Raw genomic sequence first — 27,480 nt, 5'->3', positions numbered from 1 at the left:
GCCGGGCAGTGCCAGCCTACTTTTTCATTGTCCATGGCAATGAGCCTTTATGAAGAGCCTCCTTTGCAGACAGGAAGAACCGGCCGGTTATCACAGTTCCCAACCCTCAGGGACACAGTCTCCATCCAAGGGGTGGGCTGCCCCAGGCATAAGAACTGTGCAAAAATAAGACATGCTCTTGTGAGTGGTGTGTAAAGAGAGTTTCCCTGCCATAATTATGCAAGAAATTTTGCTCTCTGGTGGCAGTATGGAATCACTTACGGGGTTATTTTGTATTATTTTATTATTCTGGTTTTATTCCGGTTGCAGGATAACAAAGTTGTCACTTTAAAATATATTCTGTTTCCCCTTTGATCTGGGAGATTCCAGCTCTTATTGTCTGCCCTCTGACGAGGACAATTTAAGCATGAAACCTGAGGCTGGGAACCGTGTGAAGAGTGGAAAGACAGCCTAAATCCCAGCGGAAGCAGGGCACAGAAGTTCCCCACAAAATGCAAGGGTTGCTCTCATCCATCCATGTCTGTTTTCACGAAGCCGAGGGGTCCCAAACAACACTGTCCCTAATTTGTGGCAGTAAGCTTATGGCCAGAGGAAATCGGGGGGTCACTTGCCACGAAAATCCAGGAATTCTGGGCTTAGTTCCCTTTCGGAGCACATTCTTAAGTGGAGAAGCATGAATACTAGAATGGCAAGCATGTGGGAATTTCTGCCAAGCGCTGACATTTTCCCTTATTGACTTTTGAACACCTGAAGAAACATTAGTTGAAGGAGAAATAATTGGTAGTCTCTCTCAAAACACACCCAACAGCAAGCTAATTGCTTTTGCAGATGGCCTGGGAGACACTCTACCCACTCAAGTCATCTGCTTACGGCCACACTTGTGGTCCTCACGGCTGAGCCAGCAGTGCAGGACATCAGCTGGGGCAGCTAGGACCTAAAATTAGGCCCTTGGCAACTCTCTAATCTTAGCTGCAGGTTCAGCGTCTTCCTTTAATTCCCTTTGCCCTCAGCATGAACTTGGGCTCTGGGAAAGGAACGGCTGCTTAACGACTTGAGAGTGAGGGGAGTAGAAAATCATTAAGCTGCCCCTTCTAGAAACTGGCTCCACTCCGTTCTTGCAAGGAGCCTTCCAAATGTTACCCTTGGAAAGTTAAGACTGATTTTGGAACCTAGCCATTTTGAACCACAGACACTGATCCACAAAAGTATTTTTTATCTCGGGCAGTAAATGCCACGTGATTTAAGAGTCTGGTCCTTAAGCCATGGTCCTTGATCCTCAGGACATCAAAGGCTGTCTCTCTGTGAGTTGGTCCCATTTTGCTTTCTAAATCCCAGACGTGAGTCTCTCCCATTCCTTCCTGGTCTAAATCCCCCTTCTCCTTTAAAACAGGTTTCAGCATCTTAAAACAAAAAAAACAAAACAAAACAAAAAACCCCTACAACTTAAAAGCTTGCAATTGATTTTGTAATTTTGTAAAAATACTTTACCAGAGTCCTTCTTGCCATCATATACTTTGGTACCTACAGGGATGGAAGAAGGCATGGCACTTACCTCTACCCTTCGTCGCATCACCCTAGTAGTTCTTCAGCAGGCCTGATTCATATTGCTCCATTAAAATCTGAGTAATTTTTTTTTTTCCTTCCGGTACGCGGACCTCTCACGGCCGTGGCCCCTCCCGTTGCGGAGCACAGGCTCCGGACGCGCAGGCTCAGCGGCCATGGCTCACGGGCCCAGCCGCTGTGCGGCATGCGGGACCCTCCCAGACCAGGGCACGAACCCGCGTCCCCCGCATCGGCAGGCTGACTCTCAACCACTGCGCCACCAGGGAAGCCCGAAATCTGAGTAATTTTTTGTTTTGCTCCAATAAAAGAAGTTCAGGACTTCTTTTAATAATATCTCTTTAATATATTTGAAGATCCCTTGATATCACTTTCTAAAGCTCACTTCTCTAGGCTGACTTCCTTTGACCTCCACCAAACATACCCAGTATAGATTGTTTATTTTACCTTTTAACTGTTTTGCTTCATTATTCTATTCTGAACCGATTCCAATTATTCTGCTTATCTCTGAGACTATGGACCCACCCTAGACTCAGGTTTCTAACATACTGGGAGAGTTATTTTCCAGTTCATTCATGGACGATTTACTGAGGGTCTATTAGATATGAGATTGAGGGATACAAAAATGAATTAGTTATGGACTCTGTCCTCCAAGAGCTTACAGTCCTTAAGGAAATGAAACAAGTATATAAACGGCCGTAGACCAAGTGTGAAGTGCTCTGACAGTTCAAAGGAGGTGAGATTAAACTCCAGCTGTAGGGGTCCAGGATGGCTTTGTGAGTGGGTCTTGAAAGGTGACAGGGTCTGGATGGTTGGGGAGGAAGGATATCCAGGGAGAGGAATGTCATCCTCCTCTGAATGCCATCTACTATTATCTGAAGGTATCTTCTCTTTAATAAGTACAATCCTGACTCATATTCCATCCTAGGTCTTAGTCCTTGTCATTGTATGCCTTCTTGCAGCAATTTAAACATTCTTTAACATGTACCAGCAAAGCTTAGTTTAGCTCTTTGTGTGCTAATGATTTCAAATTTACTCTGGTTATTGCTTTTATTGTCTAGTCTATTCAAAGTTTAACCAGAATATTTTGTCATTCCACAGGCCAGGTTTCGGAGGTTGGGTTTCGTAGGGAAGAGGGAAGGGAGATTCCGAGCCAGGTCTCTCAATCCTATTCTGCTTCTAGGAGTTTATAACCTAACTCAGACCACTCTGTCTACCTTTTTTTTTTTTTTTCTACATCTTTATTGGAGTATAATTGCTTTACAATGGTGTGTTAGTTTCTGCTTTATAACAAAGTGAATCAGTTATACATATACATATGTTCCCATATCTCTTCCCTCTTGCGTCTCCCTCCCTCCCACCCTCCCTATCCCACCCCTCCAGGCGTTCACAAAGCACTGAGCTGATCTCCCTGTGCTATGCGGCTGCTTCCCACTAGGTATCTGCCTTACGTTTGGTAGTGTATATATGTCCATGCCACGCTCTCACTTTGTCACAGCTTACCCTTCCCCCTCCCCATATCCTCAAGTCCATTCTCTAGTAGGTCTGTGTCTTTATTCCTGTCTTACCCCTAGGTTCTTCATGACATTTTTTTTTTTCTTAGATTCCATATATATGTGTTAGCATACGGTATTTGTCTTTCTCTTTCTGACTTACTTCACTCTGTATGACAGACTCTAGGTCTATCCACCTCATTACAAATAGCTCAATTTCATTTCTTTTTATGGTGGAGTAATATATACAGTGGAATATTACTCAGTCTGTCTACCTTTTAAATCCTCCATGAATCAGTACTTAAGAAGCAAGTTAGGAAGTGTCCTCCATAACACACTTCTTTACCTTCTGTGCTCAGTGTTGTCCTCTACCCACTCTAATACATTAGAATACAAGATGTTGGGTTGAGACATGGCTTAAGATGTTGCGTAGAGTTAACATTGGTAGGAAAAGTCGGGGTAAACCAAGTCCCTCAGCTCTACCAACTGCTTAAGTTGGTTAAATTTGTTAGCATCATGGACTGAAAGAATCTCCAAATAAAGATAAATGCTTCAGGAAAGAGTTAGAGACCCTTTGACAAGAAAAGGATCTTGGGACTCATTATTCCATGTCTTCGTTATATAGATGAGTCCCTAACACCCAGAGAAGAGGAATAGCGGCTGCCGTTTATTGGGCATCTATGTGTTTTACATAAATTCTCATTCAATCTAGATACTAACTCTCAAATCTGGAGTTATTATCCTCATATTACATATTAGAAAACTGGGGCTGAGGGAGGCTAATTGCTCAAAGTCATACAGCTAGTAAGTGGTAGAGGCAATATTTGACTGTAAAGCAGATTCCCAAGCCACTGTCTTCCACTTCTCATCACTGCTTGCTAAAGATCACAAGGAAACTTAGTACTGTAACACAACCAGGGTTAGAACCAAGATCTTGACTCCCAGCCCTGCGACCTTTCCACTCTCTCGTCGTGCTCTATGTTTATTTTAAAGCCTTCCCAGGAAATATGTCACATGTTCCCAGGTAACATGTTCAAGATCTCACAATTAAGAGGGCTCAATTTTATGTTTAATAAAGACTCAAGCCCCTGACCTCTTCCTTAATCCTTAATGTCATCTGGTCTTAGTTTGTTCTTTTTCTTTTTTTTTTTTGTTTTTTTTTTTTGTTTTTTTTTTTGTTTGTAACACAGTCGCCCTTGGGTTTTAGGATTTCTTAATCAGTGCTGGTTATTGTTTTCCCCTTACTATTACTTATTTAGTTTTGTAAGAAAAATACCAGGATCCAATGGAAAATTGGGTAAAGGCACAAAATAGCAATTTACACAAAGGAAATGAAAAAAACATACCAACACATGGGATAAATAGGCAGTCTAACTAGTGATTAAATAAATACAAATAACTGTTAAAGTAGTTATTTTTTTCCCTCAACTTAATGACTCCTAACTCCCAGTGCTGGGAAGATTGTGGTAAAATGATTCTCTGCAGATGGTGGTGTAAGTTGGGGCAACCTTTGCAACGCATTTTGCCATACCTATAAGGAGCCATAAAAATGCTAACAACATTCAACCCTATACTTTGGTTCCTGGAAATTATCCAAAGGAACAATCGAACAGAAAAGAAAGAAAAAAAAAAACCAAACCCTAGATGCATAGAAATGTTCATTGTGGTGTTGTCTATAATTTTTTTTAATTCTAAAAGATAAAAGAAACTCTAAATATTCAACACAAGAGAACTGATTGGATAAATATTGTTATATTGACCCAGCATACAGTACTATGTAACCATTTAAGATGATAATTCACAGGAGTGTGGGGTAGTATGGAAAGGTTTACCTTATGACACAAGCTAAAAGAAAGGATACAAAATTGCATATTATAATGCACCTGTGGAAATGTATTATGCATATCAACAAAACTGGAAAGTAGAGTACAAAAATAAAAATGCTCTTCTAGTTGAGGGGAATTGTGGGTAATTTTTTTCCTTTTTTCAAAGTTTTCTTTCATGTTGATGTTATATTGCCTTTATTGTTTAAAGGAATAAAGTAAGACAAATGGTACAGGGAGTTAAAGCTCTGGATTGAGAGTTTAAAAACTTGAGTTTTCTTCTTTTTTCCCCCAGCATCACATGCATTATTGGCCCTCATAAACCTCAATTTCTCAATCTGCACAATGGGTTAACACTAGTTTCCTGCACCCCAGATTGACAGAATATTTATTTTATAAAGCTTTTAACTCACTGATTTCAAGGGTTCACATAAATGCCCTCCTGGGAGAATGAGAGGAGGGAGGGAGAGGAAAAGATAAATAGGCACTAATTAATTTTAAACGGAAAGATCATCTGCTTTAATCGGAAATGCATGTGTGCTGTGCCCCTAGTCAGAGTTTTAAGTGCACTCCATGTTAGTTAGCAACTTCAATTTAAAGTACTGTGTGATCCTTTGGGCTTTGAAGATATGAAGCCTATATACATACACATGAGCTAAAATTACCGCTCAGTCACGGAGGCTGTGTGCACTATGAATAATTAAATGCACTAAGCAACACCAGCTGATGGATTGATGATGTGCAAGAGTAGCACGAAAACCACGTGACAAGGAAAATTACAAGACATTTTGAAATGATGGTTTAATTTCCAAGCTTTCTTTTCAACTTGTGCTTTCTCTTTCAGCCATTACAGGCAAGTAGAAGAGATTTGATTGTCTTGTTTCCTGTGAAAGGTTATTTAGCTCCTCAATGCCATTAAGTCACTTTCTGCACTCCAGTGCACTGAGACTTCAGCAGGTTATCAGCCCAGGAAGAGTAAATGGAGACACCAGGATCGGATTTCTAAAGGAAGGAAAGTTAAAGCAAAGTTTGAAAGCGGTGACAGCCAACAGCCAGGAGCTTAGGAACTCAATTAGACTGAAAGACAACTATCTCATTATCTCATTCCGAAATGATCTAAATACATAAGAATCTCAAAGTTTTAAATAAACTTGTCCTACTGACTGTCTAGATGACTGAATTTCCCTTCTCAAAAAGTTTTTAAACACCCACTTTTGTATTTATTTATTCTAAGCACAAAGCAGCTGCAATAATTATGCTGTCAGATTCAGAAAGCTAATGAGGAGTCAGCAAATGGAGGGTTTTGCATTTGTGAGATGCTGCAGGAGAACCACTCGGCTGCTTTTTTCCTTCTTTCTTTTTTTTCCTCTTGTTTTCTTTTTCTTTTTCTGTGAGTTGGGAAGGAGAGTCGGGCAGTCCATGGCCAAATTGAAATCCCTTTGATTAACTGGTTGCTTTCCCAGCACTGTTCTGCCACATGTTTCTCTCCCTCTCTCTCTCACACACACACACACACACACACACACACACACACACACACATCCTCCTCCCACCCCCACCCCCGTCTCTCTTTTTCTTCCTCTCTCTCTCTCCCTCTCTCCCTCTCTCTGTCTTCGTCTCTTTCTCTCCCTCCCTCTCTCACTCTTTTTTGCTCTCTCCCTCTCTCTCTCCGTCTCCCCCCGCCCCCGCCTCCCTCATTGCTATTGAGGAACTATTGCTTTTGAGGGACATCTTCATGCCACTGTCCCCAAGGTAAGAGGACACTTCTTCCTGAGAGACGTTCCCAGAATGGTTTGGACTTGAGTCGATTTGAGAGTAATCTGTAAAGTTTAATATGCACGGTTTGTTTGAACTGTTTGACTGTTTACACTATGACCCGAGCTAAAAGAAAGTAGACTACAAAACTGCGCGTTATAATGTACCTGGGAAAATACATTATGCATATCAACAAGACTTGAGGTCTCCCCTTTCTAGTCTAGCAAATATGTAACTCCAAACCGAAGGAGTCAGGGCCACAGCTTACCCATGGTAGCCAAGACAGAGTCAGCATTGCAGGTTTATTTCTTCCCTTTGGGTGTGAATAGCTTCCAACAAACAATATTATTACGGCATTTTATGCTTTCGGTGCACCAAAGCTGGAGCTTCTCTTTTTTGAGAAACTGTGTGGTATTTACAGCAACCCAGTTTGTGCAGCTTGTGAGCCTTGGAAAAGCAGTGCCCAAGTGGAAGGATGTCCTGAGCAGGTTTTGTGGGTGTGCTTTGGTGACGATGTGGCTGTTGCCCCGGATGTTTTTCCTGGATGGTATCTGTGCTAATGCTTGTAACAATGGCTACTGGTTATTAAAGATATATGGTGTATCAGAGCAACTCAAGATGTTTGGCACGTATTATCTTCTCTAAGCTGAGAGCAATCTGCCCGCAAGTTTTCTTATCCCCATTTTGCAGATGAGCCCCTTAAAATGTTAACTTTTAGAGGACGTGGCCCATAAGTTTAGCATAGTAAAGCACCCAGGGACAACACACGTTTAACAAACACAGGCATTTATAAAAATGCAAACTGTCAGCATTCTGTGAGTCTGAGGGCATAGGTAATATACATATATTTCAAAAACATTTTTTAATCTACAGAAGTTGCACCTTAGAGTCTATTTAAATGGATTGCCAAATGTATCTAATGTAACAGAAATTTGAAACTTTCCAAAACATTATGTAGCCCAGCGCCATGCTCACTGCCTGTCATCACCGGGGCTCGCGTCCAGACTCCTTGGCTTGATTTTGGCCCTTGTTGTTAGTGTGTGTGTGGCTTCCAGTTCTGCTCCTGTTTGGACCACCTTCAGCACCAAGGTGCCTTTACCCAAGTGTTCATTTGGTAAATATGCATTGAAGTGAATTGAACTGAAGTGAATTGAATAGGAGGCACCTGACAGCTATTCAGTAACGTGAGTTATCCATGAGTCAGTATAAATTATTGATGTATGAGTCTGGCTTACATTTTGATGTCTCTTCGGGTGACAGATATTACAACAGACATAAAAAAACACACCGTGAAAGATCCCAGGAGATAATATGTTGGTGCTTTTCTCTTTTCTTCCCTGCAGTGGAGTCTTTATTTACAGTTTCAGGAGTGAGGCTAAAACCAGAAATGTGTGACCTTTTGGCCTCCTACCGGAAAGGTCACCACCCAGCCGGGTTTAGCAAATGCTGGTGAAAAGAAAGGGCGAGATCACCAAGATTTTCCAGGTAAGTGGTTACAACTGTGTGGCTCCTTATGGATGGAATTGAAAATCAACCACTGTCCAGTGAAGACCTGGTTCATGGGTTCAGAGCACCTCTGTCCTGGGCCCGGCTCTTCATTCCCACTCTGGGCACAGAGGCCTAGGCCTCACAGGCTGTGAAAGGAGGATGGCAGTGTGCATCAGCTCCCACTGCCAGGGGACTGATAGGACTCCTGAGACAACCCTTACACGTCACTGTAAGGCCTTGAGCTGACACGTTGGAATACAGGACTCCACTGACATGTTAAATTCCCTTAACTACGTAGTTCTCGCTGTCAGCTGATAGGACAAAATCAGAGGTCAGGATGACCAACTGTCCCCACCTGCTCGAGACCAAGGGGTGTCCCGGGATGTGGGATGTTCGGTGCCAAAATTGACACAGTCCCGGGTAAACCAGGACGGTTGGTCACCGTAGTACTGCAAATTACCACCTAGCCTGCCCCCAGGTGCCAGAGCAGACCTGGTTCAGTCCAGCACCACCCAGGAGGTGGCTTTGGAGGCCTACGAGTGTCCAGTCATCACTGCTACAGGCTTCTGAGGCTGCGCCTTTTTGCACCATTGCTTACAGGGAGTCCTCTCCAGGCTGAGCTCTGGGAACCATGAGGACCTGATAGGGAGGGAGGACCCATCCACAAATGTCACAGACTCAGCTGCTCTCAGCAGTCTCCTCTGTCAGCCCAGGGCAACCCAGCCTTCCAAGGTAATCTTGAAGAGGAAGGGGCGCTGTAGAGGACTTCCCCAAAGCTACCATATCCTAAAGAGTTCTGCTGGTAAGCACAGAAAGCCAGGTGGGACAACTCCAAAAGCCACCATGGTATAGACATCCCCAGATCTTACAAGAGCACTCATCCTGGGCCTTCCATGGTGGGTAGAGGGGACAGCAGTCTAGATGGAGGAATCAAGGTGAGACCCATGCACACAGCCAGCCAGCCAGCCCTGTAAGTGACCCTGGCTCTATCCCAGACCACAGTCATTAACCTATGATTTGGCCACGCATCCGGCAACCACAGCTTGCCGTGCTTCCTAGCAGAACTTTTGGGGCCTAGATGGTAATGACTGGCATACTCCCTGCACCACCCCTGCCCCGACGTCATTCACATGGCAGGATTCAGCTCTTTGCCAGTTTCTCTGTTAAAGGCATATACGCATCAAGAACGTCTGCCTTTTGGATCTTCTAAGATCGTCGTATTTAGAAATTTGGAAAGATCAGGGAAGTTTAGAATGTAGCTCTTCGTCAGAGCATTTTATGAAATACTGAAGTTTATATTTTGACGATATAAAATTGGAATTACAATGGGCAATACAATCATAACATGGTATTTCCCAAGTGAAATATTTTCTAGAGCAGAAATTTTACTGTGTAATTATGCCATTTTAAACCCACCAGTTATGAGAACAGGGTATACTTTAGGATTTGCCCTTCATAAAATTATCAAAGACATTGATGGAAATGGTCTCAGATGGTCGTGCCCCGTAAGACATAACAATTATTTCTATTGTTATTTTGTTTTACTAAAGCCTCCAGGAGGTAGGGAGCTTACCCTGCCTCTCTGAACTACAGTCAGTTTCCGCAAAGAATCATTCATTACCTGTAGATGTAAATTGGTCACAATAGAAAATCAATTAAAAGGAGCGTGACAAACTTGGCGTCTGTGCCAGCTGTTGAGGAAGGGAGGGGGCAGGCGGAATGTGCACTGGAGTAATCTCCCGATGTCCCTGGGCCCTTGGTACTAATGTAAGGAGATAAAACCCACAGGAGATGAACCACAACAGGGAGAAGCTGGAGCAATTAAACTGTTTAATAAACGGCTTGGGATCAGCAAAATCTGGGAGTGCTGGAGTTAGGGACTAAAAGTGGTAATCACATGGACACTTGGGGCCTGTAAATCTTTTCCACTAAATTGAATTTATGTTAAAATATTCACTTTTCAGGAGATTCAAAATGTAAATTGGGATATTAGGACTTATAACTAGCAGCAATGCCTGAAAATTAAGACTCTTAAAAGATCCTTAGAATGTCAGTTTCAGGTATGGAAAAACTGTATGCTAATGTCTACAATAGAGACATGGAACTAACATTTACTGGGTATATACCATGTGCCAGGCACTTTACACATATTAGTTCAAAGCTTGGTGTGTTTTGAAGAGTTAGGGTGTGGTGAGGTATAACGATAATTTGTACATTTGGAGATAGATTTTGATTACCAGGGGTAAGATGCTGCCTCTGTTAAAATTTATTATCACCTTTTCTATCTATCTATCCATCTGTATTTATATATAATTCCATCAATAACTTTGCAATAATATTTAACAGGTTTCCTTACTCAATCTGTTATTCATGATTCTGATTTTTTTTATTCTTCATTCACTTCCAGGACTACCTGTATTGCTGTTTCCATTTTAATTTGCTTCCACTTACTAAGAAGCTTCAAATCTAACTCCACACTGGACCAAGGGTTTTATACCATCACCTGTGATGTGGAATATTTTAAATATGATGTCCAAGGCAACAGTGCATAATACTTGAGGAAAAAGCAATGAAAGGTTATTGCTGCTGTCATTTGCCTAGAATTTAACAGTGATTGGCTCAAAAAATTAGACATAGATTGAAATCATCTGAGAAGAGAACTTCTGAATAATTTCATTCATTTCGTTATTTGATAGAGTGATCCTTGGGGCAGAAGGAGAACAGGACAGACGGGAGACAACAATTGAAAGACTTTGGAGACAGAGCTGGTGCTTGCAGAGGCCTGTCACTCCTGTGGTCACTTACAATTTCCCGCAACAAAAGGACTTCTGTGGCAAGGAGAGGATTAGTCTAAAGTTTAGAAAAGTCTACAGGGAAGGTGGTTTCTTGGATAAAGTTGTCAACGAAAGGAGTCTTGCTTAAGACTCTTTGTTATGATTTCCTAGGGGGCGCTTCTTCCTTCACTAACTGGATTGTCAAAACACATTACCACCCCATCCCAGCCAGATTTGGGGAGTTTGGATTGAGCTGCTGGTTAGAATTAAATTTCAGGCTGTCTCCTTCTACTGAATCCTAATTGTCTGTGACGACAGCAAAAGTGATGAGTAATCTCAGCTCTGACTTGATGGCAGAGATACTGAATAGATAGATAAGAGCAAAGAGTTCCAAAGTTGTAATTCAAGTCCTGTTGCACCATGAGATACACATGCTTGTGTGCACACACATAAGCCTCAAATAAAATGAGAGATCTGTCTCGGCTAACATGTGTTTCATTTTCTACAATGGGTCCTTCTAAAAGAAGCTGGGGAAACTCAAATTACTTCATCTGGGGATGATCTACTCAGGAAATGTAGTAGCCTAGAAACCAGAGACCGCTATATAGCCTTTAGAAGAACAAGGAGGACTAATTAAGAGAGAATTTAAAAATAGTACCTATGCACTCAGAGTCTGAGATGGAAGGAGGAAAAATGTACACAGATGGTCCAAAGAAATCTACCTTACCGAGTATTTGATTTTAGTAAGGCATTTGACAAAGCCTGTCCAGATATACCTGAAAGATGAAACTGTGTGGGCTGGGTGATGAGGCAGATCTATGTGCTCAAAGAACAGTGGCCTTACTGGAGAAAGGCCAGCAGTGGTGTGGTACAAGTTTCAGCCCTAAGTCCTATTCTGGTCAAATGTTTTTATTATTAATCACTTGAATAAAACTGGAGAAGGCACACAGTTTATTCGTATAACTCATTAAAGTAAGTACTGTTATTACTCATTTATTACTTCCACTTTACAAAAGAGGAAACTGAGGCTCAGAGAAGTTAACTAACTCCTTTGTGGTAGGACAGCAGAGGTAAGGTACACACCTGAGGTCTGGCGGTCTCCAATGTCTATGATCTTTCCAGTAATCACATACCTATCATATCTGTAGCATACACAACTCTTGAAGAGGCAGCTGACATCTAGCATTGGATCATGATTCAAAAGCCTGAGATCTTGCTAAAAGCTAATGTGTAGCATTACACACCTATTAGAATGGTCAAATTCCAGAACACTGACAGCACCAAATGCTGCCAGGGATGTGGAGCAACAGGAACTCTCATTGTTGGTGGAAGTGCAAAAGGGTACAGCCACTTTAGAAGACCGCTTGGCAGTCTCTTACAAAACTAAGCATACTCTTACCATAGACCCAGCAATCATGCTCCTTTGTATTTACCCAAAGGAGCTGAAAAGTTATGTCTACACAAAAACCTGCACGCAGATGTTAATAGCAGCTTTATTCATAATCGCCAAAACTTTAAAACAACCAAGGTGTCCTTTTGTAGATAAGTGGATAAATAGACTGTGGTACATCCAGACAATAGAATATTATTCAACAGTAAAAAGAAATGGAACGATCAAGCCATGAAAAGACATGGAGGAACCCTAAATGAATATTACTAAGTGAAAGAAGCCGATCTGAAAGTCACATACTACGTCATTACAACTATTTGACATTCTGGAAAAGGCAAAACTATAGAGACAGTAAAAAGATCGTGGTTGCTAGGGGAAGGAGGGAATGTTGAATAGATGGTGCACACAGGATTTTCAGGACAGGGTAACTATGTATGATACTATAATGGTGGATACAGATATACACCATTCATCAAAAATTTGTCCAAACCCATGGAATATACAACACCAAGAATGAATCCTAATGTAAAACGGACTTTGGATGATAATGATGAGTCAATGTGGGTTCATACAGTGTAACAAACGTAGCACTCTGTGGAGGCCGTTGGTAATGGGGCAGGCTGTGCATGTGGGGGGGAGGGGTGTATGGGAGCTCTCTGTACCTTCTGCTGAATATTGCTGTGAACCTAAAATTGCTCTGAGGGCTTCCCTGGTGGCGCAGTGGTTGAGAGTCCGCCTGCCGATGCAGGGGACACGGGTTCGTGCCCCGGTCCGGGAAGATCCCACATGCCGCGGAGCGGCTGGGCCCGTGAGCCATGGCCGCTGAGCCTGCGCGTCCGGAGCCTGTGCTCTGCAACGGGAGAGGCCACAGCAGTGAGAGGCCCGCGTACCACAAAAAAAAAAAAAAAAAAAAAAATTGCTCTGAAAAATAAAGTCTATTAAAACCAAACCAAAAGAAAAAAACCCAGAAAATAAAAAAAGCTGATGAGCAACAGCCAATACATTCCTATCAAATTTCATCTGGTTTAATTTCTTACACTTTAGGCTTAAAATGTCAACAAGTTAAGTAAGGCTTAGTGGAAGTTGGCACTTTTAACTATAATATGAATTAATAGTATGTCTGGCTGCCCACAAAAGATAATGCTAATACTTGTGGTTGATATAAATGAAGGAATAAGAGGGTGTCCCAGAGAAGGGAATTAGTCAGATCACATCTAAATTATTTTAAATTTCACTCTACCCATCACACTTTAAAAGAAACATCATATTGAAGTAAATATTTATTGTGCATCTATTAGTTTACAGATTTAATCCTGTTTAATCCTCTTAACAAGTAAGAGGTAGGTGTAATTATTCCTCGCCTTGCAGAGAAGAACACAGAACTTAATTTAAGCATCTAGGATTTGATGCTCAGACTCTGTCCCCAAAGTCTGGGCTGCACGCTCCAAGGACGGCTGCTAGGAGAACAGAGGGTACAGAGACCAGGGCACAAGAAGGAATACTCCAAAAAGGGAAAACCCAGGGGCAGAGAAATTCCCTTCAAGGAATTGAGGGTTCTCATGGAGCAAAGGGGCTGGCTCTCTGCTGGGTGGCTGTGGAGCCGGGACAAATACGTACATTGAAAGCTCAGAGATGGTATTTTTGATACAGCAGGAAGAGTTCTCCAAAAATTTTGCCTGTCCATCAATGAAATGAGCTCCCACAGCAGTAGTGGACTTCCTTTTTGCCCCCAAAGAGATAGAAAGCTGTAGGAGGGATTCCCATATTGGAAATTAGAATAGCTGACCCCTAAGTTCCCATCTAATTCAAAGATGTCTAATAAGGGCTTTTGAAGAGCTGTGGAGTGACTATACTTGGAATTATAATAAGATCCTATTGTTGTAAGAACAGGTAGGCTCGTTTTGGGGTTTTTTTAAAGGATTTTTTAAAAAGTAAAAATTGACAAAATTATTCTCTTTAATTATAATGGAAGATAAATCATGCTTGTGTTTCCTTCTTTTTCTCCTTTAATGAATGGATTTGCCTATTCAAAAGCTTAATAAAAATTATGTATGAAACACCAAAACATTATTCTAATCTTCGTTTCTTCCTTGATTCTATCAAAGGAGCATTCCTGTTTGTACATATTTTTTTCCTCCCATGTTTTTGTTGATTCCTTTGTATAGGCATATACCTGACTTTAAAACACGAGTTATTTTTGTTCAATTAGATGTATTAGTTATTTAATAATGCTTACTTTTTCAGTCACTAGTGCTACTCACCTAGTATTTCTGTCTCCCAGACTCCATAATTGGGTGACACTTCCTGGCTCTCTGGTGGATGAATAGGGCTGTATGATTAGTGCTAGCCAATGAATTGCGAGTGGAAGTGATATGTATCACTTCTGAATCAAGCATTTATTTGATTGCCAGTGCAACACACTCCAGATCTCTCTTCATTTTTCCCTCTGTTACAGTGACCAGCAGCATTCAAGACGGTCCCAGAATGAAAGGATGTAGAACGGAGTCCCCAGATGATGTATAATGAATATATAGTGAGAAAGAGAAATAAAACTTTGTTTTAATCCATTAATATTTGGAGATTATTTGTTACTGCAGTGTAACCTAGCCTATCCTGACTATTCTAGGTCACATAAAACATGTTGGTCACCGTCCAACATGGAAGTTACTACCTACATGTGACTATTTATATTTAAATTTAATCAAGATCAAATTTAGTTCCTCAGTCACACTAACCACATTTCAAGGCCTCCATAGCCACATGTGGCTAGTGGCTACCATAATGCACGATGCAGATATAGAACATTTCCATTATTGCAGAAAGTTTTGCTGAACAGTGCTGACATAGAGTGGTAGGATTTTTATGAGAATTGGTAACGTTGTCTTCTAACATTTCTTGATACTTTAAGTGCACATCCAATACGACCTTGGAGTTATTCTCAAAAATTTTTGCCTTTTTATAATGAAATCTCTAGGAACATCCAATGGAAGTTACTTTCTGGAGGAAAATAAATCACTCTGAGCAGTTACAGTTCTTAGAACCAAAATGTTCAGACTTTCCTGAAGGTTACACTGACTGACACCTTTTTGTTACTCTCAATGCCTTTCATAAATGAATTCCCAGAACAGTTTTATTTTAGTCCATCCTCTCTGAATCTATTCACATTTTCTACTTCTAACTCCTCTGCATCCCTAAGTAAGTTAATAGGCACCTGGTATAAGATCTGAGGTGCTGGGTAATGAATTCATCCAAGTTTATTGGCATTCTTGTAGACAATTGTTTCTTTTGTAAGAACTGTCATTGGATATTGCAAGAAAAATCTTGCGGGAGCCCAGAATTGAACCAAGATATAAAATAATCTTTCCCATCTATTCATTAATTTAGTCCACAAACATCTGCAGTAGAAATATAAAAAACGTTCCCCCAAGGATCCTGTAGTCAACTGGGGCATTAGGTGGAAATAAATACAAGATCCAATGACATTTCAGTCCTCCCTGTCATAGAGAAGATGACAATTAATCTTTGTCTTCAAATGAGAGTTTTCCAGGCAGGCAATTGGTGGGGGCGTGGGGAGGAGGGTGAAAAGAAGATAGCCCTGTGTGTGGGAAGTAAAGAAAGGATGGTTTTTGGCTGTAAGAAATTGAAAACCCCCATTCAGTGGCTTAATCCATGAGGATATTAGGTCACATAAGAAATCTAGAAGTACCTAGATTTAATTCCAGGTTCCAGGATTAATTAACTGATGGGTCAAAGACATCATCAACAACCCAGGTTCCTTCGTCTTTCTTCACTGCATCTTCGGTGTCCTTCATTGCCTAATTCTCAGGCTGGTTCCTATCATGGTCACAAGATGCTGCCACAGCCCCAGGCATCACATACAGGTATGATAATGTCCGGTAGAGGAAGAGGATGCCTCTTCCTGTGTGCTTATTTTTCAAAGAAAGCATGGTTCTCTTCACACCTTACTGAACAGACGGTCACATATCCACTCCTGAACTGCCAGCAAGAGAAATTAGATGACGCTTTAGAATGGTCAGGATTTGCTACTGATCTGAAGCGGGGGTCACTTTCCTGAGGGGCAAGTTCCTGAATAATCAGTTTTCTCTTAACTGGGGAAGAAGTGAGGAATGACTGTTGAACAGTCAGCCAAAGAATCTGCCACGGCAACTGTCTGTGGGGTGTAGTGGTGCAAGGAGTGGTGGGAGATGAAGAAGGCCTGTAAGGTTTCCAGTCTGTGGGCCTGGATGACTTGTTATATCATTTTTAGTCAAGCAATTAGTTCAGGAGAGGAGGCTATGTGCTCATTTCTGGACATCTTCAGTTGGAGGTGTGTGTCAGACAATTGGAACGGCTGACCTGGGACTAGGAAATGAAGACTGGCTATATGTGGGCATCACCTACATACATGTCACTGAAGTCCCAAAGATGTGATTCCTCAAGAGAACATACACAAAGAGAAGAAGCACAAGGGTGGAAGAAAGAAGAATTCACAAAGGAAACAAAGTATTAATGGCTAGAAATTGGAGGGGTGGGGCAGAAAACTAGAATCATTCTGGGTGATAAAAGTCAAGAAGAGTGTTCCAAGACTGAGGGGCCCACAGAGAAAATATCAGAGAGGTGTAAACCGAGGCAGGCCATGGATTTTGGTGGCTACTGGTCATGGGTGACCTCTAAGGGAGCAGCTTCTATGGAATGGTGGTCATAGAAAGATACAACGGATTAAAGAGAGAGTGAATGGTAAGAAAATAGAAGCAGGACATATCTTTCAGAAACTATCACAAAAGGATGAAAAAGATGGAGTACTAGCTAGAATGTGGAAGCAGCAAGAGAGTTCCTTTTCTTTTTCTTTTTTTTCTTTTTTAGCACAGGAGAGAACTATGCATTTTATGGAGTGAAGGAAAAAGAAAGAAGTTGGGAGAATCATTGGACAGTCTAAACACACTGGGCATGCTCCCTCCTTGGGCTTCTGCCTGGCTCTTTCCTCTGCCTGGAACGTTTTCCCCCAAATATCCACGCAGCCAACTCCCTTGCCAACTTCAAGACTTGCTCCAATGCCATCTATCCGCAAAGCCTACACCCGCCACCCTATTCAACACCCAAGCCTCCTGCACACAAATCCCCCTTACCCTGGCCGCTTTTTCTAAAGCCTGTTGTTGCTGGATTTCATGCTGTATAATTTATGGTTTACTGATTTACGATGTTTATTGTTTTTCTCACCCCTACTAAAATGTAAGCTCCTTGAGGATAGGAAACTTTGTTTTATTCACTGATGTATTTCAAGCACCTTGAATAGTCCCTTGTACATAGTAGGACCTTGATAAATATCTTTTGAGTGAATGAACTCCTCTGTCATTTATTTCATTGCAACCCCACACTCCTTTACTCCCTTGACCTGATCTGGGTTTTTTTTGTTTTTTTCATATATGACACACTGATGTCTTATATTTATTGTTTACAATTGACCCTTAAAAAATTCAGGGATTAGGGGCACTGACCCTCTGCACAGTCAAAAATTTGAAAATACTTTACAGTCGGTACTCTATTGGTGGTTCCTCCACATCCATGGATTCAACCAACCGCAGATCTTGTAGTACTGTAGTATTCACTACTGAAAAAAAACTGCATATAAGTGGACCCATGTTCAAACTCATGCTGTTCAAGGGTCGAGTGTATTTGCTCTCTCCCCCTCCTAGAAAGTAAATCCCACAGGAGCAAATTTTAATGTTCTGTTCACTGATATATCACAAGCATCTAGAATTGTGCATGACACATAATCGGTGTTTAATAACCATCTGTGGGATACATAAATGAATGAATCAGTGAAGAATCAGAGATTGAAGGAAATGAGATTAAGAGTTTACGTTTGCCTGGAAGAGGATAAGAGACACGTATCCTCTGTGATCGGAAAAAAGAAAAGTACACGGGTAAAGATTTAGAAGAGCTCTGAAGATTTGCTCAGCCTTGAGCAGCGTCAAGATCCAGACTGCTTTTTGATCTGGCTCTGCACTAACTAGCTGTGTGACCTTGGGCAAGTTACTTCACTTCTCTGTGCTCTCATTTCCTCCTTTGTAAAATGAGGATGGTGATAATATCTGTGTCACAGAGTTGCTTGTGAGGATCAAATGATTTAATACATTTAAAGTATTTTGAATAGTGCCTGGAAGACAGTAAGCACCATGAAAATCAGCTAACTTGTGGTGGTGGGTGATGTTTATGGAGGTGGTGGTCATGACGGATGTCGGTAGCCGTCGTAGGAGAGCGGAAGATAAATAGACCAGGAAAATGAAAGATTCAGCGCCATGGAGTTCTAGCTAGCAAGGGGAGGCAGGAGGCCAGGTTAGATTGGGTTTTAGAATGAAGTTGGGGAAGGAAAAGCCACAACACCTGGTGCTGGTTGTTTGTGGTTCTCCCTGGTGAGCCTGGCTAGTTAAAATTGCAGGCATTTTTATAATGAAATGTACTCGGGTTTTATCAACCACCTGCTCTAATAAACATTCAGACATGAATATTAGTGCTTTAAAATTTGTTTCTCTCCAAATTCCAATTCCTGCAAACTTGCATGAAATATAATAATGGCACTGAATTTTTTGGTCCTTTCTGAGATTTTTTTTTTTTGGTCTTTATTTTAGTTTCGCAGGTGTTTCATACTTTATTACGTTTAAACAATGTTTGAGGAAAGATGCAGGGGATTTGAGGCAGGAAATGCAAAGGGCCAGGCTAATGGCACTAACAGAACCCACTACAATGGCCACCACAGGCCACACATCTCTGGAAAAGACAATTCCTCACAAGGGTGCCTGGGGAAGGCAGATAAAAGACCAAAGTTGGGTCATGTGACAGGTGTCACTTAAGTAACAGTACTGGGGCCAGAGATGAAAGCCCACTCCTTTGGGTCACATGACACAGCTTCATTACGCTCCCAGCAGGGGGTTAGAGAGTCTGGATGCCAGTTTTACTTATTTATTTATTTGTGGGGTTTTTTCCCCTTATTCTGTGATAATGAGAAAATGTTTAAACTCCCATCTCTGTGTTTAAACATTTCTCCCTGCTGACAGCAGCGGGATACCCCTTGATCAACTGTCAGATAGGAAAGTGCAATTTTTCTGGAAAGTAAACAGCATGTTAGCTGGTTGGAAATAATTTTCTGTTTATTGGTAGCTGTTCGTGCAGGAGTGATGGAGCTCTGTGACAGCACTTGTCAAATGAGGAATAAGAAACAAGTTTGGAAATACCTTTAAGGACAGAGCTCTGACAATAGGGCCTTACTATTTTTTTGATAAAAATGTACTCTAAAAACGTTCAATTCAAATGGGGAAAAAAAAAAAAAAAACTTTTCCAGTGTTACCAGCTCCTGGAGATCCTTCTGGCAAAACTGACACCAAGTCAAAGGCATGGAACTCTGGAGTTGGAAGGGTACTTGGCAGTTACTAAATCCAACCCACTGGGGAAACTGAGGCTCAGCAAAATGCCTTGGATTCTTCCACAAATCAGCGGAAAACATAATAATTACCAATATAATAGAGAAAGAGGTTATTTTTGCTTTTCAAAGTCATGTGTGACTATAAATGGGAAAAACTGGGGGAGGCAGTTTTAACTTTTGACCTATGTATACTTAACGACCAGGTTTAATGGCTTATGTAACATGTGGATCTCTCTTTTTTTTTCTTTGCAGAGCAGCTACCATCTTTTATTGATTAAACACATCAGGAAAAAAATGGCAGCAATAGAAGCAATATATTGATTTATTCTCAAGCTATAGACAGTCAACAGTTCATGTCTATCTTGAGCTAGGCTAAATCCGAGGTCCTGATTTGTTCCAGAATTTGCCTCACTTCTTCCAGATAGCTAGAGAAGTATTCCCAGCTGCTGACTAGGTGCCTTCACTTAGATCTTGCCAACCAATACGTCTAGTCCTACACGTCCGAAATCTTCTCCCCCCACATCATAAACAGAGTAAAATGTCTTCTCCGTTTCCATTTTGATTAATTGCATTGCATTGTCATTCACCCCATTGCCAGATGCCCCTCTCCCTGCCTCCAGAATACCTCCCAGCCCATTTTCTCCTCTCCATCCCACTGCCTGGCCACAGACCTGTGGTTCTCAGAGTGGGGTCCCTTCACCAGTAGTATCAGCACCACCTGGGAAATGGTGAGACATGCACATTCTCCGGTCCCGCCCCAGACCTCCCGAATCAGAAGCTGGTTGCTGGGACCCAGCAAGTTAACAAGCCTTCCAGGTGATCCTGATGCACTGAAATTCAAGAACCACTGCCCTGGAGGGGTTCTCCAGGCCTCCAGTAGTCCCCTAACTGGCCTCCCAGTCACCAACTTCTTTCTTCTCTGGAGTTTTCTCCACACCAGTTGTTCTCAACCTTGGCTGCACATTGAAATCACCTGGAACGTTTTCTTTCCAATACCAAATGCCTGAGTCCTGCTCCCAGGAATTCTTATTCAATTGATCTGGTGTGCAGCATCAGGCATCAGGATTTTTTAAAGTTCCCCATGTTATTCTGATGTGTAGCCAGGACTGCTAATCACTGCTCTGCACTGAAGCAAATCAGATGATGTCACCATCCCCCCTAGAAAAGACTTCATCAGTCAAAAGATAAATTCTGAACAGGACCCTTCAACATGGCCCCACTCGACCTCTCCATCTGGCTCCTCCATCCTCAGGGCTCATTCACTCTCTCTACACTCAGCCACACAGAACTGCTCATCATTCCCCAAATGCAGTGTTCTGTTCGTATCACTAGGCTTTTGTACTTTCTGTTCCCTCTGCTAGGAGCATCCTTCTTCCTTTTGCCTGATGAATTCCTATCTGGCCTTCAAAACTCAGCTCAAAGGTCACCCTCCCTGACTGCTCCAGCCCTGAGTTAGTTGCTCTCTCCTCTGGGATCAGAGCACTCTGTTGCTTTTACATGAGCGTATTGGTCCATTTGGTATAATCATTAGTTGACACTTCTTTTTCTCCTTTGCTAAAACTGTCTGCACCAGGATCAGGTCAGAAGAATACTTAGCTTTTAAATTTTACCGACACTGAGAAGATGCTCAATAAACGTTGTTTAAGTGAATAAATTGAAAATAAAATCAACCACACTTGCTGCCTTTCACTGAGATGGAATCATGGTGTCCTTTGGCTTTTCTTTCCAGAAACAGTAAAGCTCACGTAGCTCCTATTGAAATGTGGACAAGGAGTTAACCAGACCTAAGTATTTGACCTTTGTTTTCTAATCTTTAAAATAGCGTCAATAATACGGACTTTGTAGAATGAACATGAGGACTCATTGTACAACACCCAGCAGAGTGCTTGACGCAGAGCAGGCACGAAATAAGTTAAAGTTTTTATTATCATAATAGGTAAAACTAACTGAAAACAAAGGAAGTCGAACTGAGCAGCACATCTGTTTACACATCTGTCTCCCCCTTCAGAGCGTGAGCTCTTGACAGGCAGAAACTGTCTTATTTATCTGCGTGTTCCCTGGGGCTGGGAACCCAGTAGGCATTCATTAATTAATTCAGTCCCTCACTCAACAGCATTTATTAAGCTAATGAATGAAATAACTAGCATTTGGGTTCGAATGGTGGCATGCTGTGTGGCGGCATAGAAGGACTCACACATTTGCCCAACTTACAAAACAGAATCACAATCTTGGCAGTTGGAAGGTATCTTAGACATCACCTTAAAGCTCCTTATTTACAGATGAAGAAATGGAAATAACCCCACAGGAAAGCCATTTTAATTTCAATATTTAACAAAGACTTTCTGAGTTACAAATTAATGCTGACCAAGTAGGAATACAAGTTCATGTTTGTAAAAGTTGGCCCCATCAGTGACTTGTTGAGTAAGCACTATAACTGGGACAGCACCTGACTTACCATGAGGTGAGAAGCTGGCAGGTGGAAAAGAATTTCAGGGAAAAAAAAATCATGGGTTGCACCTTTGAGCATTTTCAGTTCCAGATCATATAGTTCCTCTCTTGGAAAATAAAGCACATTTACCCAATACGCATTTACATTTGTTACTCTGTCCTTTCAAAAGGCAGGTAGAAGGCACAATTTGGGTCATTTAACAAGTTCTTATTCAAGCAACAACAAAGAACAGATAAAAGTGGTTAGCAGATAGGACTGCATAAATAAGCCTCTTTAACAAACAAACAAAACAAAAATCACTTCAATAGCGTGTCCTCCTGGTCTGAATCACTCCCAAGAGGTCTGAAAGACACTTTCTGCTTTCAGGACAGTCTAGTGTAGAGTTTCCCTGGTGACCCCGAGTGACTGGCTCAGAAGTCAGGAAGGCTGCTCAGGTGGTGCAAAGGGGACAGCCAGGGGCACTGGCCACAGGTGTGCGGACGGAAAACCCAGGAGGCTCTTTGTGCCAAACATCCAGCATCACTAGGCCTTGGTGCCCTGATCTCCAGGAAGCATCTCACTGCAGGACTCTCCTGGGAGGCATCCACCCTGACCCTTGTGTGCAAGGCTGAAAATGAAGTTTAGGCCTTGTATCAGTTTGCTTGGGTTGCCATAACAAAATATCACCGACTGGGTGGCATAAACAAAGAAAGTTATTTTCTCACAGTTCCAAGATCAAGGCGTCTGCAACGTTGGTTTCTTCTGAGGCTTCTCCTTGGCTTCCAGAAGACACCTTCTCACTGTATCCTCACAAGGTCCCTCAGTCTGTTATCTGTGTCCTAATACCCTTTTCTTATAAGGACACCAGTCATATTGGATTAGGGCCTACCTATATGACTTCATTTTACCTTAATTACCTCTTTAAAGGTCTTATCTCCAAATACAGTCACATTCTGAGTCACAACATACGAATTTGGAGGGAACACAATTCAGTCCATAATTGGCCTCTTAGCTGTAAGACTGGCTGCCGACTTCTCTCCTGTGGAAGATGAATGAATGAATGAATGAATGAATGAGTGCTCTAGACCAGCTGGACACTAAGCTGCAACTGATGCTATGTTTCCTCTGGCCACTCAGAATTTTTCTTAAGTCACGGTGTGAGAAGGAACTACACGGGCGGGGGACAGTCCCAGGCAGGAGTCGGGGTGGACAGCCAGCCCCGGCCCCAGATAACAAGCTGCTCTCTAGGAACACGTGTTAGGAAGAGTGCTTGATCAGAGTGTCAACTTGTGGGCCAAGGAAGAACACTAAGTGGTTTTGTCTGTCACCTCCTCCACCCCCACTGGAATTCGGCCACAGTCTGATGGAAACTGCCCACTTTCAGGAGAATTTCCCACTATCAGTGAGGCTGTGCTTCGTCCTTAGGCTATCACCAGGCTTTCAGAGCAGCGATACGCCCCTGGCAGGCGTGTGGATCTCAAGGGTTGGGATATGGCACCCAAAGCTACTCTGTGCAGAATGTTCTGTTAACTGGGGGTTTCACTCACATTTCATTCCCTGCACCGACTGTGCTACACTCTATTCCTGCAGCCTCTCTTCATTCGCCCCACGTTATAGTTGAGAAAACGGGGAGGGGCCACATGACAGATAAGGGAGTGAGCTGGGATTCAAGCTTAAATCCAGCCCATGTGGTTCCAAAGCCCATGCTTGGACCCCTACTCACGCTGTCCTCATGTCACTGTGAAGAGGACCAACAGGCCTTCATAAACAGCTGTGTGAGAAAGGGTTAAAGGTCCTAGTTTGAAAGTCCGAGTAGCTGGGTTCCAATCCTTACTCCACAGCTTTGTAGCTGAATGCTTTGGGGCAAGTTACTTAACTCGTTAGGCCTCAAATTTCCGTATCTGTTAAAATGGGTCCAATAATAGTACCTACCTCTAAAGGGGTTATAGTGAGGCCTGAAAGGGTTTTACCCACCAGGGGTGTTTAATAAATGATAGTTACTAGTACTATCACATCACAAAATACACTCAATATTATGAATTTGCTCCCACCTGTTTGTGTGTACCCAGTGTGTTGATGAAGAAAAACAAGAGCCCCTACTTACTGAGCACCTGTTGTGTGTCATGCTGTAGACTGGGTGCTTTATATATATGACCTCGTGTTCATGTATGTGACCTTATGTATTCCTTGCAGGCATCCTCTGAGGTAGTTTATAGGATAAGCCTCCTATTCAGATGAAGAAAACAAAGCTCAGAGAGGGTAAGTGACTTGCTTGAGGTCACACAGCTGAAAAAATATAGAGCTGAACTTTGGTTCCAAGACTGACTTCAGAGCTTATGCTTTGAATCACTAAGATACAATGTCTCTCTGAAGTAATAAACCTCAAGAAAAATTCCAGAAGTTACTACCCTCAGCTGTGCATAATCTTTTAAAGAAATCACTTTGAAAGGTGCCAACTAATCCCATCAATGAGTCCATTGTTCTTACTCTTTGGCCCTCAGAACCATCTACAACCCTCAGGAGAAAACTAGTCTCATTCAGTTATATCAGACTCATCTTTTAATCTAAAATAATATCACTTAATTTGATTATTCACCTTATTTCCCAGACTTTGATACAAATGAATTTTGGCTGTTGGTAAAAATCAAATCCACCTTTAGAGGATAAATATTTGCTCCCATCAAGATACTCCAAAGTATGCACTTAAGTGTCTAAAAAGAAACGATCCAGATTGTTTTTAATAGTATCTTTGGAATAAGTGATTCATCTTCCAATGGGACTGCTTTAAAGGGGAGACTCATGTGGGATGCATATGCTCTGGTATGTTTATTTAAAACATAACTTAAGGGCTTCCCTGGTGGCGCAGTGGTTGAGAGTCCGCCTGCCAATGCAGGGGACACGGGTTCGTGCCCCGGTCCGGGAGGATCCCACATGCCACGGAGCGGCTGGGACCGTGAGCCATGGCTGCTGAGCCTGAGCGTCTGGAGCCTGTGCTCCGCAACGGGAGAGGCCACAACAGTGAGAGGCCCACGTACCGCAAAAAAAAAACAAAAAGAAACCCAAACATACCTTAAATTTCCTTATATATATTCACAAGTAACTTGCCTGGAAGCCCCAGACACTCAACTCTGCTGAGGCAGAGGAAACTGATGAGGTCACTGAGTCCTTTTCAATTGTGTCTTGCCTGGACTCTTAAACTCTTATTCAGTGGGTTACAAACATGAGCAAAAGGGTTCATTGAGGAAAGGGACATCCCCACACTTGCACCTTGAAGCAGCTCTCTGTCCTGCAATGCTGAGCCCTAAGACAGAAATGGCAGTTAGCAGCTTGAGAGAGTTTCGGGCTCTAAAGAGACAAATGAGAGTATTGGGTACAGTTGTTTTGATAGGAAGTCAGCAGTTCTCTCATCCATGGAACTACCCTGAACTTAAATGCCTCCCAGTTGCTGGAAACCTGGTGTTGCTTCTGATCCCAGACAGTGTTGGTTAAATTTAGACAAAATTTCTTCATCTGATTTTTATGTGGCCAGCCATATGACAATCAGTTTCACGTCAGACACATGGGACCACCCTTCCACAGCCTTTCTCGGTCTCCAACACTTGATAAGTCAGGGTGGCTAACACAGCCCAAAGATATTCTAACTGGGTTTAGTCATTACGTCAGACCCTACTTAAATCCCTCCTTTCAAATGTACTCAGAACACAGCCTTTTTACTTTTTGCATTGCATAAGTTAGGTTTCTTCAAGCCCTATGTCACTTTTAGTTTTGCCTACACTGCCGCCCGGTTCCTTCCAAAGCTCCCCCTCTCACCCGACTGTGCTTCCCAGATGTTCGCAACCCTGAAACATCCCAGATGACAAAATGTATACACAGTGTAATTATCCAAGTAAGTCCATCTTCACTTGCTTTGCTCTGGTTCCCATTTGTCTTATCAAGTTAAATAGTAAAACTTTAATTGGTGCGGTAGGCAGAATAATGGCCCCCTAAAGATGTCCACGTCCTAATCCAGGAAGCTGTGAATATGTTACATTACATGGCAAAGGGGAATTAAAGTTGCAGATGGAGTTAAGGTTGTTAATCAGCTGACCTTAAAACAGGGAGATAATCCTGGACTAACCAGGTAGAACTAATGTTATCCCAAGGCCCTTAAAAGTGTAAGGAGGTCAGAGTGATGTAATATTTAACTGGACCCATTATTGCTGGCCCTGAAGATGGAGGAAGAAGGCCAAACGCCAAGGAGCTTGGGCAGCTTCTAGAAGCTGGAAAGAGCAAGGAGACAGATTCTCCCCTAGAGCCTCCGAAAGGGAACATAATCCTGCTGAGACCTTGATTTTAGCCCAGTGAGACCCATTTCAGGCTTATGAACTATAGAATTTAAGATAATAAATTTGTGTTGTCTTAAGCCACTAAATTTATGATTAGACGATTTGTTACAGTAGCAATAGAAAACGTATACAGTTACCTGGGACCTAAATAACCAGAAAATACAATTCACTGATATTTTTTCTGCTTATCGCTTTCAAGAGAAGTATACAGGGCTTCCTTGGTGGCGCAGTGGTTAAGAATCCACCTGCCAATGCAGGGGACACCGGTTTGAGCCCTGGTCCGGGAAGATCCCACATGCCGTGGAGCAACTAAGCTCGTGCGCCACAACTACTGAGCCTGCGCTCTAGAACCTGCAAGCCACAACTACTGAGCCCGCATGCCACAACTACTGAAGCCCATGCACCTAGAGCCCGTGCTCCGCAACAAGAGAAGCCACTGCAGTGAGAAGGCCGTGCACCACAACGCAGAATAGCCCTCGCTTGCTGTAACTAGAGAAAGCCCGCGGGCAGCGATGAAGACCCAACATGAAAGAAAGAAAAGAAAGAAAGAGAGAGAGAGAGAGAGAGAAGGAAGGAAGGAAGGAAGGCAGATAGAAAGAAAGAAAGAAAGAGAAAAGAGAAAGAAAGAAAGAAAGAAGGAAGGAAGGAAGGAAAGAAAGAAATCTCAAGAAAAGTTTAAATCAACTATTTTAAGCAAGCTCTTAGATTGAGACAGACTCTCACATGGAAAGCTGGGGGCCACATGTTTCCTGGGGAGAGCTCTCAGGAGATGCACCTGTAAGGGGTGAGGACCCAGCAGAGGGAGACACTGGCCTGTAACGCAGCTGCATCTGAGGGTTTAGCTGACCCAACAGGCAACTCTGGAGCTGGGGCAGCCCTTCAAGATTGTCCCAAATTGAGGCAATGGGGCTGAACTTTTTTCTCCACATCATCCGGCCTGGGAAGGAGTATAACCTTGGGCCGGGCGGTGCCTGATGGCTACGGGCCATGCCCAGCTAGGAACACAACTGTGAGTCATTAGAGC

The 27,480-nt window shown here is 42.4% G+C and overlaps 1 protein-coding gene across 4 annotated transcripts in view; it reads left to right on the top strand.

The window, feature by feature from the left end:
* The window catches only part of CDK15 (cyclin dependent kinase 15), a 113,407-nt gene extending 100,515 nt beyond the window's left edge, over nucleotides 1-12,892 (top strand). Inside the window, exons 17-19 of one of the 4 annotated variants that reach the window (XR_009564566.1) lie at nucleotides 7,975-8,116; nucleotides 8,720-8,851; nucleotides 10,527-12,892. Coding sequence is in view for 1 of the 4 variants with exons in the window: in XM_030854512.2 (XP_030710372.1) it covers nucleotides 7,975-8,084 (110 nt within the window). In the remaining 3 variants the exon portion in view is untranslated. Of the gene's footprint in view, nucleotides 1-7,974; nucleotides 8,117-8,719; nucleotides 8,922-10,526 lie in introns of all 4 variants that reach the window. The other 3 variants (XR_009564565.1, XR_009564564.1, XM_030854512.2) reach the window with 3 other exon arrangements.
* Nucleotides 12,893-27,480: the final 14,588 nt, after the last annotated feature.

This window comes from Globicephala melas, chromosome 7 (assembly GCF_963455315.2).
Source record: "Globicephala melas chromosome 7, mGloMel1.2, whole genome shotgun sequence".
Lineage (NCBI taxonomy): Eukaryota > Metazoa > Chordata > Mammalia > Artiodactyla > Delphinidae > Globicephala > Globicephala melas.
Note: the sequence above shows the minus strand (reverse complement) of the source record. Positions and strands in the feature narration are given on the sequence as shown.